Below are 14479 nucleotides of genomic sequence, written 5' to 3'. Positions count from 1 at the left end.
TATATCAATGTAAATAGGTGGTATTGATACAGTTGAGTAGGCCTACGTATCGGCTGGTGATCTAGAAAAAAATAATCGAATGCTATAGGCCTAATGTAAACTACAGTACATGATACCATAGATATTATAGTGTATATTAAATTCACTATAATCCTCTATGATGATGATACACTATACTTCATAGCCACACATAAATATTGTAGGTAACCGCAGCGTTCCATTTTTTGATGTACGTCGGAAGGCTATATACTTTATGCATGCTGACTGCCAGTGATCGAAACAATAGGTACGCGGTTGTCTAGCGGTGTTCTTTGTACGATTCGTTTGTGCCCAAGCTCGCGTCAATATCATGTTACATCCTGGGACCAAAAATTTGTATTATTTTTCAGGTGAAAATCGGCAACCAATTCATTTGTTTAACAATAAGGTATGAGTTATTCACGAACGAGTTTACAAATTTTTCAATTTACAAACAACCTTTTGTATTGTGGGGCACGTATTTGGAGGATTTTCAGAGATGAGGGTGTGGTGAGGTATTGGGGATGTCGGGGATGGGGGTTCGCAGATGGTTAAGGGGGGGGTTCACTGTAAAGGGGAGTTCGCTCGAACCATAAAAACCCTCCTTGGCTACGGGCCTGGGATGTTATTCATGTACTGTGATTGGTCAGTTAAATACAACAAATACGGAGTAAACAACTAAAAAAAACTGGCCTCTCGCTGGTATGTTTTGTTTTTCCATAAAAAAAAAACTGTGGAAAATTGCCTTCACTATGCAAACTTGTATTGATTACAATTTGTTAAGAATAAAAGTTCACAGTTCAGTAAAGGGTATTATAAACTGTGAAATGGTATTATAATTGAATAAAACAAATTTTATAAATTCTGTAATTAATTGATTCATATTCTATTAACAATCAGCAATTAAAAACATTAATAAAATAATGTTCAGAAATGAATGTGAAAAAAAAGTAAAAAACTAGAAACTGATTAAAACAAATTGCAAGTATTCACTCACCTGCTGTGGTGCATTAATAACACCTGTATTGTAACCAAATTGTAAAGACGAACCAATCACGGCTGACGCAACAGTGAATGTAAGTACTTTTGTCACTTTTCCCTAAAAAAAAAAGAAAATATCAATTTGATTTTATTCTAGTAAAATTGGGTGTTTTTTTAAAAGGTCATAAACTCATAACTTGTATCTCCTTGGTCTGAAATCAGTGGTCAATTTTGGCCTGCTGACCAATGTCCAATAAAGATTATGGCTGGTCTGTAAAACTTCCCAGTAGCTGGTGTGTTTTGACCTGCAGTCATGATATTATACAGTAGATAGGGTCATGATTATGTATCTGATTCAAATGTCAATCAATATGGGGGTTAAATACATGAGGAAATACTTATCGTAGGATGGGATTATACCCAAGGGTGGGCTTATATTGGAAGATTGCCTTATAACCAAGGGTGGGCATATATTCAAAATGGGCTTATAACTAAGGGTGGGCATATATTCGAAATGGGTTTATAACCAAGGGTGGGCATATATTCAAAATGGGTTGATTGGTGCTATGGTTGTTCTAGAAATAAACGGCACCAGGAGTTTTTCATGAGAGTTTTTAGAGGTCGTTTATCATTTGTGAGGGTTATTCAAAGGTGGTGGGGAGGCACTTAATTCTAAAAGATGTTTTATATATACAACTTTAGTACTTCAAAAAAATGGTTTTAAGTTTGTTGTAGAGCAGAAACGATAAGATAAATTGCCAGATAAAGATAAGGCTAAGAGGCAGGCTAAGCAATAGGAAGGCATGTTTTATTACTACAGTATTTGCATACAAATTTAAAGGGATTATAAACAAAATAAAGCTTGTAAATATTGCACCATAAAAGGTTGCGTTTTTTGTAGGTTAGGAAGATCACTAACCCTCCAAACAACAAGTTCAACTCTAGTGATTGTCGAAAGATTGAAAATAAATAAAATAATTAATAAATAACTTATTGTTGGTTATAAAAAATATTAAACCAATTTAAGATAAATTGCTAGATAAAGGTTACAATGGGGAAAAGGCATGTATTAATACTGTACTACAATGTTTGCATACAAATTGAAAGCTAGTAAATATTCCACCATAAAAAAAGTGGGGGGGGGGGGGGTTGTTTTATAGGTTGAGAAGATCACTAAACTTCCTAACTGTAGCAACAAGCTCAACTCTAGATTTATTTATTTACTGTTGGTTAAGAATATTAAACCTGTGTCAATGAGCAAGTGTGTGTGTAAACACACTATCATAATAAAGTAAGTGCTGTATGTGTTTTTTTTTATCAACAATGCAGATTACTTCCAACTATCAATATTTATGTGTGATAACTCATACTAAATCCATTCAATTCAATGTTTATACAGTACCTCAGTTTGAAAAACAAAATGATAAAAAAAAAAAAATGGGTTTTAATTCCAAATTTAAAATCACAAGTATATTTTTTATTTGCTGCACTAGTACTGTAGTGTCATCTTGGAAATTGAGTTTACTAATTCCAATAATGAGTTGAACCTAGAATGGTTAAGAAAGACTAAGCTGAAAACTATGGGTATTGCTAAACTGCGCAAACCAAGCGCAAACAGCGCAAACCAAGCGCAAATTAAAAAAAACCCTGCGCAAACCTCCTCCAAATGGCTTATTATTGTTTCTATCATGACTAGGACTATCATAGCAAGTAATTTATGAAAAAAAAATTATGAAATTGCTGTAAGTTGGCTTTTTTTTGGGCGAAAAACATCATTTTTTGGGTGAAATGTCAGATTTTACAGTGTAAATCGCGCAAACCAAACAAAACCTGCGCAAACCTCTTCCAAATCACTTATTATTGGTTCTATCATGACTAGGACTATCATAGCAAGTAATTTATGAAAAAAAAAATTATGAAATTGCTGTAAGTTGGCTTTTTTTTGGGCGAAAAACATCATTTTTTGGGTGAAATGTCAGATTTTACAGTGTAAATCGCGCAAACCAAAAAAAACCTGCGCAAACCTCTTCCAAATCACTTATTATTGGTTCTATCATGACTAGGACTATCATAGCAAGTAATTTATGGAAAAAAATAATAAAATTGCTGTAAGTTGGCTTTTTTTTAGGGCGAAAAACATAATTTTTTGGGTGAAATGTCAGATTTTACAGTGTAAATCGCGCAAACCTAAAAAAAACCTGTGCAAACCTCTTCCAAATCACTTATTATTGGTTCTATCATGACTAGGACTATCATGGCAAGTAATTTATGAAAAAAAATTATGAAATTGCTGTAAGTTGGCCTTTTTTTGGGCGAAAAACATCATTTTTTGGGTGAAATGTCAGATTTTGCAGTGTAAATCGCGCAAACCTAAAAAAACCCTGCGCAAACCTACATGATGTTGATTTGGAAATACAGTAGAATGTTATAAAAAAACCTTGAAGGTAAATAATTGCGAAACATTTCATTAAATAAAGTTATATTTAAAAAAAAAAAAATTTCTTGTTTCTGTTTTTTTTAAAGTTTGCGTTGTGAAATCTGTAATTTTCCCAAAAATTGTTTTACCCAAACAAAGGCAAACTTACAGGAATTTCAATATTGTTTTTTCATAAATTGTCTTCCTATATAGTTCTAGTTGTGTTCTTATCAATATTAATTGGTTTGAAGGAGGTTTGCGCAGCTTTTTTTGGTGTTTGCGCAGTGTGCGCAAACCTTAAAATCTGTGAAATCTGTAATTTAAATTTTTTATTTAAAAAAAACAGGCAAACTTACAGCAATTTTCAAATTGTTTTTCCATAAATTGTCTCCCTATATAGTTCTAGTTGTTATCTAATCAATATTAATTGTTTTGAAGGAGGTTTGCGCAGCTTTTTTTGTTGTTTGCGCTGTGAAATCAGTAATTTTCCCAAAAATTGAAGTTTTTCACCCAAAAAAAGGCAAACTTAAAGGAATTTCAAATTTTTTTCCTCATAAATTGTCTTCCTATATAGGTCTAGTTGTGTTTTAATCAATATTAATTGATTTAAAGGAGGTTTGCGCAGCTTTTTTTGTTGTTTGCGCTGTGAAATCAGTAATTTTCCCAAAAATTGAAGTTTTTCACCCAAAAAAAAGGCAAACTTAAAGGAATTTCAAATTTTTTTTCTCATAAATTGTCTCCCTATATAGTTCTAGTTGTGTTTTTATCAATATTAATTGATTTAAAGGAGGTTTGCGCAGCTTTTTTTGTTGTTTGCGCTGTGAAATCAGTAATTTTCCCAAAAATTGAAGTTTTTCACCCAAAAAAAGGCAAACTTAAAGGAATTTCAAATTTTTTTCCTCATAAATTGTCTTCCTATATAGGTCTAGTTGTGTTTTAATCAATATTAATTGATTTAAAAGAGGTTTGCGCAGCTTTTTTTGTTGTTTGCACTGTGAAATCAGTAATTTTCCTAAAAATTGAAGTTTTTCACCCAAAAAAAAGGCAAACTTAAAGGAATTTCAAATTTTTTTTCTCATAAATTGTCTCCCTATATAGTTCTAGTTGTGTTTTTATCAATATTAATTGATTTAAAGGAGGTTTGCGCAGCTTTTTTTGTTGTTTGCGCTGTGAAATCAGTAATTTTCCCAAAAATTGAAGTTTTTCACCCAAAAAAAGGCAAACTTAAAGGAATTTCAAATTTTTTTTCCCATAAATTGTCTCCCTATATAGTTCTAGTTGTGTTCTATCAATATTAATTGTTTTGAAGGAGGTTTGCGCAGCTTTTTTTGTTGTTTGCGCTGTGAAATCAGTAATTTTCCCAAAAATTGAAGTTTTTCACCCAAAAAAAGGCAAACTTAAAGGAATTTCAAATTTTTTTCCTCATAAATTGTCTTCCTATATAGGTCTAGTTGTGTTTTAATCAATATTAATTGATTTAAAGGAGGTTTGCGCAGCTTTTTTGTTGTTTGCGCTGTGAAATCAGTAATTTTCCTAAAAATTGAAGTTTTTCACCCAAAAAAAAGGCAAACTTAAAGGAATTTCAAATTTTTTTTCTCATAAATTGTCTCCCTATATAGTTCTAGTTGTGTTTTTATCAATATTAATTGATTTAAAGGAGGTTTGCGCAGCTTTTTTTGTTGTTTGCGCTGTGAAATCAGTAATTTTCCCAAAAATTGAAGTTTTTCACCCAAAAAAAGGCAAACTTAAAGGAATTTCAATTTTTTTTCCCCATAAATTGTCTCCCTATATAGTTCTAGTTGTGTTCTAATAAACATTAATTGGTTTGAAGGAGGTTTGCGCAGCTTTTTTTGGGGGTTTGCGCTGTGAAATCAGTAATTTTCCCAAAAATTGAAGTTTTTCACCCAAAAAAAGGCAAACTTAAAGGAATTTCAAATTTGTTTTCCTATAAATTGTCTCCCTATATAGTTCTAGTTGTGTTCTATCAATATTAATTGTTTTGAAGGAGGTTTGCGCAGCTTTTTTTGTTGTTTGCGCTGTGAAATCAGTAATTTTCCCAAAAATTAAAGTTTTTCACCCAAAAAAAGGCAAACTTAAAGGAATTTCAAATTTTTTTTCTCATAAATTGTCTCCCTATATAGTTCTAGTTGTGTTCTAATCAATAATAATTGTTTTGAAGGAGGTTTGCGCAGCTTTTTTTGTTGTTTGCGCAGTGTTTGCGCAGTTTGCGCAGTGTTTGCGCAGTTTGCGCAGTTTAGCAATACCCGAAAACTATTATTAATATTAGCCTCTCTACTTAAATAAAATTCAGATATGTTTCCCAAATATGTTACTGGTACTGTATCATTTATTTCAACAGAACTTCATGTGAACCTCACCTCAAATTTTATACACAAACAACAACAAACAAATTGATCTGCTCGTACTTCCCTTACAAAAATGTTCTATAGAATTCAATAGAATTCTATAGAATTCAATAGAATTCTATAGAAAGTTTTATAGAGCTCTATGGTATTCTATAGAAGTACAACATTTCTATAGAAACCTATTTCAGTTTCTATAGAATTTTTATAGCGTCTATAGAGTGTTTCTCGTTTTCTATAGAATTTGTAATTTTATAGAATTTCTATAGACTGAAGTTATTTATGAATGTAGGTAATTCTTCTGAAGATGACATGTAAATCTGTTTACGTATTATTTTTTTGTTTTTTTCCATAAATTTTTCATTTTTTAATGTTAGGCAGGTTTTCAATAAATATTCATAACAATAATAATGCTCGATAAAAAGATGAAACATGTAATACGAGATAGTGGGTGATGGTGACGAAAAATGAGATCATGATCTACAAAAACCAAGGTCTATAAAAAAAACACTCCATAGATAGACATTCTATAAAAAAATCTATAGAATATCTATAGACATTCTATATAACGTCTATATAAAACGCATAGAAGGTATTTGGACATTCTATATAATATAAGGTCTAGGCCTATTAGAAAAATCTAAAGAATGTCTATATATAGACAAAGGTAGGCCGAATCGTCTCAGGGCCGAATCGTCCCTGAATCGGCAAGAGTGAGTAGGCTTGCATGACCTGCTGGGCTGGCTGGGGGACTCTAAATTCTCTACAGTTAGTTAGGCCTAGGCCAGGCTAGTCATTATATGCCACCGCTAAACCTACCTCATGCTTTCCCTCGTCAAAGTTAGACATCTCTTGGCTGTGCTTCGTCTCCTCATTTAATGCCATTCCGAAGATGTTTTGTTGTCACACAGGTCTAGGTATTATTAATATTAGGGCCTAGGCCTAGCTAGAATCAAGTCAAAAACTTGTCAACTGTGTTTACTGTAGTCTCCGATCCTTCTTCTATTATTAACAGAGCGTTAATGGCTAGCTAGCAGGCAAGCATGGAGTTAAAAGAGTATGTCAACAAGGTCAACACAATTACAAAAAGCATGCAAAAAGTAAGCCATGTGCGCAAAAATAAGTCACTCCGAGATTTTGTATTAACAAATTTGTTACGGAAGTACGTTTTCCCAAGTTTATGTATGTATTTATATCAAGTTGTAGCGGCCCTCACACGACCGGGATCAATGGTGTGTTTGTTGTATGTGTATGTGTCGTGTCGTCGTGTGGGGGCGGACAGGATGCAAAATAAATCATCATAAACCTCTGCAAGAACCGGACCCAACATCAACATTACATGGCCTAGCTAGCCTGCTCGACAATTCCTTGAACTTGACCTTTATTGTATTATAGTAAAACTATTTTACACCTTCGTAGGCATCATAGGTAGGTGTCTGATCTTGATCTTGATTGAATAATTGATAAACTCCAACTGGAGTATCACTCAATGTGTGAGTAGAGGTTAAGGAGGGGAGAGCTAATCATAGATTATGTAGTGACTGACTGTGTTAGGGAAGAAAGAGCTCTGGAATCGGTTGGTCTTTGGTCACTGGAACTTTGTAATTGTAAGTGGATTGTGGTTCCTTGTACATCTTGCTGAATTTGGTCGTTTACTGTATTCTATATGATCTTCAAGCTTCAGGTCAATCTTTTGATGGACAATTTTGTGCAGCATCAAAGTCTAGCCTATTTACTGGTTTCAAATCAATCAACAAGATCGTTGTATTTTTCTAGGTAGGCTACCAATACTAGGAAGGAGGCAGGTCCTCTAGTTTAGGCCTACTAACCTAGGGCATAGGCCCTAGTAGTAGGCCTAGGCCTATATGATAAGCAGCCTAGGCTCTCTAGCCTAGCCTATGTAGCTATCCCGACCTAGCTAGCCAGGCATAGATAGCTAGGTAGCCTAGAGGGCCTAGTAAACTAAATCACATTATTTTTTTATTGACACATCCGACAGCGACCAAGTTTCCAAAGTCATCCATACCATACACAGCAGTTGAGGTCTCTTTTCAGCAGTTTTAAAGTTTAACCTTGACTTTTTTTCTAAATAAAGTCCGACATTACCTCACTGTTCAAAGAGATGCTGTTTCCGATTATTAATCTATTAATTTTGTATTTTTATAATACTAATTTTGAGTAATATATATAATTAGCTTGTACAATTGTTTTACTTGGTACAATATATTTGTATTTCGATGTTTTTTTAGGTGCAACTGACTCTTTGAGTTAGTAATTCTTTTGCTTTAGTTGCCCCTGGCCATTGTACTTTGTTTCTGTTCTGTATGTTTATTGGTCCAATAAATAAATGAAAATGAAATAAAACAGTACTGTAGTGTAATAAAAGTATAACACTAACTAAACAGGATTGATACAAACAAAAGACAATAAAATGCAATTTTACTAGGATTATTAAATTATATTTAGGCCTTTTCTTTTATTTCTTACTGATGTTCTCACTTGGTTTTCAGATCAAACTAATGCTAGGCCTATACCAGAATAAAGATGGATGACTTTGAAAACAGTTTCTACTATATACATGGAATGCTCGGACATACTTCGTTTATTGCTGATAACTGCACAGACGATGGCGCAATTGAATGGTTATGGCAGACATTTCATGAATGTATTACTAATAATGTTCAACTGACAGGCTTCATCCTTGGTTTGCTGTCAATATGCTGTTGGGTTGTTGTATTTTTACCGTACGTTTCTTTAAGCTCTGTCTACACTATCCAAAAAATGTGATGTGTCCAATAATATGGACATGATGATGTCTTTACCAATACCATATTTGAGCAGATCACTAACATAATTGGACACATCACATTTTTTTCAATTTTTATAATGTAGACAGAGATATATATTGTCCAGGTCATTTAAAAAAAATGTGTTTTTAATGTCACATAATACAGTAGTTGTTCACTTTGAACAAAAATTGAACCTGAAAAAAAAGTCCTGTAATTTAAAGCAAAAAATAGTCAAATTGAAGATTGGAATTGGGGGTCAATTGGTTTTCAGTTGAATTTAACCGTTTATTTTGTCTTTTTAAAAGTGAAAACATTATTTAAGTTTTTTTTTCTACTGCAAAATGGCAGCTACAGGGTATAAATCTTTTTTTATTAATCCTAACTTTTCATGTTTTTGGGGAACAATACATCTTTAAATGTTTTCTTTATGTCTAAGACTAATGCTTGGTTCCCACTAGAGACGCAATGACAGCTTACTTGTCATTGGTCAACTTGCTTGTATTGCATCATGTCCTTGCATTGCATCTCTAGAGGGAACCAAGCTTTAGTGGTTTGGAAAATTCAGTAGAATTGATCAGTTTGGGTGTGGTGGTAAGAAGTAAAATTTAAACTCACAGACATTCTCTCCCACAAGCCCACACAACCCTCCCCCCACCCCCTACTCCCAAGGAAAATCACACCCATGCAGCATCTTCCCATGATATGTATCTGTTTTGTTTCACAGTCAATTTTATGAATCGTACAAGAATGGAAAGATGGATGAAGGTGTATCGGTAGCATTTTTAATTCTATGGTTGCTGGGTGATTCCACAAATCTGCTGGGTTGTTTACTTGCTGACCAACTCGCAACACAGGTATTTCCCAAAACTAAATTAAAAACTGTTATATTGTTAATCTTTTTACTGCTTGTCATAGACACGTCTTTTTGTTTTATCTTTCCTTTTTTTCCTTATGTGTTTCTCTGTATGAAATATGAATAATAAAAAAAAAAACCAGTTATATTTGTTTGAGATGATGTCACCCATGCTTTTGACCTAACATCTCTGGGGTTTGATGTTGGTACCTTTCACATCGACCATCCCGGTGTGTCCCCGCAGTTTACCCTGGTTTGAACTCCGGAGTTGTTGATTTTACCTGTCGCATCTACTACAACTGCAAGGTTGACACCCCGGTGTGTCAAAACTCCGGAGTGTAATAATTTGTATACATTCGTTTAGCCTGTAACCTATATGTTCCTTATTCTTTAGGTCGGGACAGCATATTACTACATTTTCATGGACTTCCTCATCATATCCCAATACTTGTATTATTTCATTAAGAACAGAAAACGAAGGGCTCGTAAGTACAGTAGTTGAAAACATTACTTTTTGCAAAGGGTGTGAAAACTTACTGAATACCTCAGTACTCACAGTATGAAAGTACTTCTAAAAGTACAGTAGATTTCACATCGTACTGATACCACAATCTGTAGCCAAGACCACCAAGCTTGAACCTACTTACTATATATTATCTTTGAGCCCACATAAGTTACTGAAAAAATGATAATAGTTATAGAATCCAGAGTGTGCCAAACCATACTACATACAGTTACTCAGTTGAATTTTTTTTTAGGATTGCTCAGTAATTATGCACCAGTCGACTCAAATCCAGGACAGGTTGTTTTATGTGTCGGTATGATCATGTGGTTTTCATCAGTATTTACGATTTCATCATCACAACTGCAACAAGAGCCCTCTATAGCACGGCTACCAGGAAGAACATTACTTAGTGTGTCTGATTGCAAGGTTTATCTGTATGATGATAACTGCTTATTTTCTGTAAGATTTTCTCTTTAAGCTTGGTTCCCACTAGGATGCAATGCACTGACCAATGGCAAGCGAAAGTCTGTATAGTCCATTGCTTGTGATTGGTCAAATGATGTTACACTTACATCCTAGTGGAAACTAAGCTTTTAATATAAACATCAAACCTGTATTCAGTGTAGGGACCTGACGTGTCTGGGTTGCATTATTTTAGTGTTGTGTTACATGGAATCAAAACATATGATCATGTATTCAACATTGTATTTAGTTTTATCAGGGAAGAGTTAAATTACAACTCTTCCCTGGTTTTATGAATTAGGTTCATAGAGTTAAATATTAATTAGAGTTTATTTCCTCTAAAGTCAAATATTTTGTTTCTTTAAACCAATTTTGTAAATGTATGTATTTAATATAAGTACTCTACTGCCTAGCCAAAATAAGTTTTTCATTCTTAAATTACATTATAACCCCATCCTATCAAATACTCCTATTAAAGGGACACTTTATTGTGTCCCAATGTGTCCCCTTAATAGGGATACTATTATATTGATTTTACTACTTTCATCTTCCGCAGTCCAACAAGGATATAGTAGGGTATACATGTGGTGTGTTATCTAGTGTATTCTATTTAGTATCCAGAACGCCCCAGATCTATATGAATGTAAGTATGCCAAGTTATAACATCCAATACAGTATGAAAAATTAGGGTAACAAATATAATTAAAAGAAATTATTTGTTGGAACATTTGTGTTTGACAGGATCAAATGTAACATGGATTTGATTTTATTTAAACGATATCTATTAAAAAAATGGTAACATAGTATTAGTAATTGATTCATTCAAGAACATTGTTCAATTTCTTTTCAAATCAGAAGATGTTTATATATTTTATGAACATACAGTAATAAACTTTTGAAGTCTTTGTTGCCTAGAAAAACAAACTTGGGAGAAGGGAGAACCTTGGAAAATATAAAAAAAAATATTCTATAATTCTCTGGTTTCGGGTCAGATAAAACTAGTATAATAATAAAAAAGTATATTTTATAAAGAATTATAGCATAAACCACTTACACAAATTTAATTCAATATTTTTGTATTTTTAATAATTTTGTGTTATATATTATTAGTTGGAGTAAGAAGAGTTTTCTGTATTGCTTGCCCCATCAAAATTATACTACAATTTTCCAAATAAAAATATTATTATTTTAATTTCTTCACAGTATAAAAGAAAGTCGGTTGAGGGAATATCGAGAGTAATGTTCATAATAGCAATCGTGGGAAATCTATTGTATGGAAGTTCTGTGCTTTTTGAAGTACAAGGTAACACTGCTGTCTTCATGATCCGACATCTACCATGGCTTGTGGGTAGTCTTGGAACACTTGCCTTTGACTTCACTGTATCCTTTTTCTTGCTTTTTAAGCATTATTTATTATTATTATTTATGACTTGACAGTTATGAAAGAAATTTGATTATGTTTTGATATAAAATATATATGCTATTAAACTATTCTAAAGGCCCATTTACACTAGGGCGATAACGATCGACGATAAAAATATAAATATGCATTTTTCATACCTAAAACAAAAGAATTTTTAAAAGTTTTCTTCCTAGAACTATAGGATTATCACCTATACTGCCTTTGATGAAAATAATATTTCCACGCGTCAAATCAAATGACGTCATGATTAGTAAGAGCAATAATATCGTTACAATACAACGATTTTATTGTTGTCATTGATCATGACGTCATTTGATTGGATTTTCAAAAATATTATTTTTATCAAATACAGCATACATGATTATCCTATAGTTCTATAACGAAAACTGTTCTGATTTCTTTCGTTTTATCCACGAAAAATGTATGTTTATCTATTTATCGTCGATCGTTATCGCCCTAGTGTAAATGGGCCTTTAAGCTCTATCTACACTATCGAACTTTATGTGAAAAAAAAATGTGATGTACTCATATATGGACATGATGATGTCATACCTGTATCTATACCATATTTAGGCACATTGCACTTTTTTTGTCAAACTAGTTTGATAGTGGTTTAATTTTTTTTTTTTTGTAAACTTTTATATTTTGTTTGTGTTCTGTGATTTAATAATAATAATATGGATTTATATAGCATCAAACATGTATGGAAACATACTCCCATAATGCAGCAAGTAATCAGTGCAAAGTTGTTTTCTATGTTTTTGTATTTGACAATACTGTAACATACGGTAAAAGTCAATAAACGTACATAAGCAGATACAAGGGATCAGGAAGCCTGCCTAAAAACTCCAATAAATTTTGAAAGTGAAACAGGATTTTGCTTTCACATCTCCACCAGATTCGGCCCTACGGCCTGAGAAAAATTTTGAGCAAGGTCATTCATGCTCATTGAAAATGATTGTACAATTTCAGAAAACCAATGGCCTTGATCCATCACTTTGAATTCTGCGCCGATATTATGGTGGTTTCATTTTTTTTTTTTTTGTAAACTTTTATATTTTGTTTTTGTTCTGTGATTTAATAATAATAATAATAATATCCTGGATTTATATAGCATCAAAGACGTATAGAAACATACTTCTTGAGAAAAAAATTGAGCAAGGTCATTCATGCTCACTGGTCAAAGAAAAAGATTGTACTATTCAGAAAACCAATGGCCTTGATCCATCACTTGGAATTCTGAGCCTGAATCCGATTTGAATCGTATGATCCTATGTTTTACCACTGAACCCATTTTCCACGAGTGAAAGCAGCTTTAGTATTGAATTTCATTTCACATTTTTTGTATTTGAGTGGTCACATTTGCAAACACTTGTTGATCTTCTCCAACTGATCTCATATAAATGGCGACGAGTTTAAGAAGCTAAATCTGCTGCTTATCTGCTCAAAACAGCCCAGTCTGATATGGTTTATCAATCAATCAGACTTATATAGTGCCGGTATCCATAATAGTAAAGTTCAAAGGTTAAACGTTAAACAGGAAATGCTTTGCAGAGGTTATTTACACTACAGATGTTTCCTTAACCAATTATCAGGTAGTTATCCAGTTCCGTCTATACAAACCAGCTGAACCTAAAAGTGAGCCTCTCATGTCTGAAGACACTGACCCATCGCCAATCAACTGCCAATTTGCTAACAGTGTCAACTCTGATATTATATAATAAAAAGCTCTGAAATAAACAATTGTTTACTAATTTACTACTAATAGTAATTTTGTAATATATATATAAAATAATTATAAGGTTTTATCCTTTCAATTTAAACAAACTCATTAATTAATAATAAAATGCCAAATTTTATATTTATGATAAATTTACTTTATTTGAGAAGGATTTTAAAGAAGTTAAAAGATTTCTTCTACTAAAAACACTGCCTTAAAAAACAATTATAATATTAGAAAATCCTAAACTGTGGTTGCAATATACATGCAACTATTTTTTTAGGAAAGAAATCACAGTGGTCTGAATATTTTTATTTTAACATTATTACGGAATATCAACAGGGTACAGTTGTAGACCATTGGTATGCCAATATGGTTTACTAAAACTGCTTTATCGTTATTTACTGTTTGATATTTATCATACTGTATTTAGTGAAGAATTTTCTATAAATATAACCGGCAGGATAACTGATATAAGCAATATACAAAGTATACTAGTCTCTTGAAATAGGCATTATTATTTTAATAAACCCTGCCATTGTGTAATGTTATAAGTACATACAAAGGTGAGAGTTTATAGTTATACTTATTTAATTAAAACCAACAAAACAGGGTTTCAACTTAATACATTTTATTTATTTTTGTTAAATTTGTATTTATTTTATGTTAAATTGTGTGTTGTGGAATTTAGTTACAATCATCAAACTATGAAATATTCTTATTTGTACATAAGTAGATCTTTACCATTTGATTGGTTGGGTTTTAGATTATATTTTAAACACAGGCCCTGTGATTGGTCACCTCACTTGCGTTGCGCCTACATCGTTACGTTCCGCCCAATGAGAACCAAGTTTAATACGGAAAAAACACTCAATAACTTAACATTAAATACGGTACTACATAGGTTTAAGTAACTTATGGTATTAAATGGTAATACACCTTGGTGCGT

General features: G+C 32.6%; 3 protein-coding genes across 7 annotated transcripts in view; 1 reads left to right on the top strand and 2 right to left on the bottom strand.

Moving 5' to 3' along the window:
- Positions 1-6781, bottom strand: part of LOC144858833 (solute carrier family 2, facilitated glucose transporter member 1-like) — a 52388-nt gene extending 45607 nt beyond the window's left edge. For all 5 annotated transcript variants that reach the window (XR_013616667.1, XM_078714962.1, XM_078714963.1 and 2 more), the window contains exons 1-2: positions 6598-6781; positions 1016-1117 (exon numbers count right to left, since the gene is read on the bottom strand). Coding sequence is in view for 4 of the 5 variants with exons in the window: in XM_078714962.1 (XP_078571088.1) it covers positions 1016-1117; positions 6598-6663 (168 nt within the window). In the remaining variant the exon portion in view is untranslated. The remainder of the gene's footprint in view (positions 1-1015; positions 1118-6597) is intronic.
- The window catches only part of LOC144858840 (cilia- and flagella-associated protein 119-like), a 91941-nt gene that overhangs the window by 40315 nt on the left and 37147 nt on the right, over positions 1-14479 (bottom strand). The window lies entirely within an intron of this gene.
- On the top strand, positions 7089-14376 carry LOC144836103 (lysosomal amino acid transporter 1 homolog). The gene is made up of 8 exons (XM_078691290.1): positions 7089-7206; positions 8289-8522; positions 9292-9421; positions 9815-9905; positions 10179-10384; positions 10944-11030; positions 11591-11767; positions 13406-14376. Exons 2-8 carry the CDS (start codon positions 8323-8325, stop codon positions 13529-13531), a joined length of 1017 nt encoding a protein of 338 aa, XP_078547416.1. The 5' UTR covers positions 7089-7206; positions 8289-8322; the 3' UTR covers positions 13532-14376.

The sequence above is a fragment of the Antedon bifida genome, chromosome 2, assembly GCF_963402885.1.
Source record: "Antedon bifida chromosome 2, ecAntBifi1.1, whole genome shotgun sequence".
NCBI lineage: Eukaryota > Metazoa > Echinodermata > Crinoidea > Comatulida > Antedonidae > Antedon > Antedon bifida.
The sequence above is the reverse complement of the archived record's forward strand: the minus strand, read 5'-3'. Positions and strand labels throughout refer to the sequence as shown.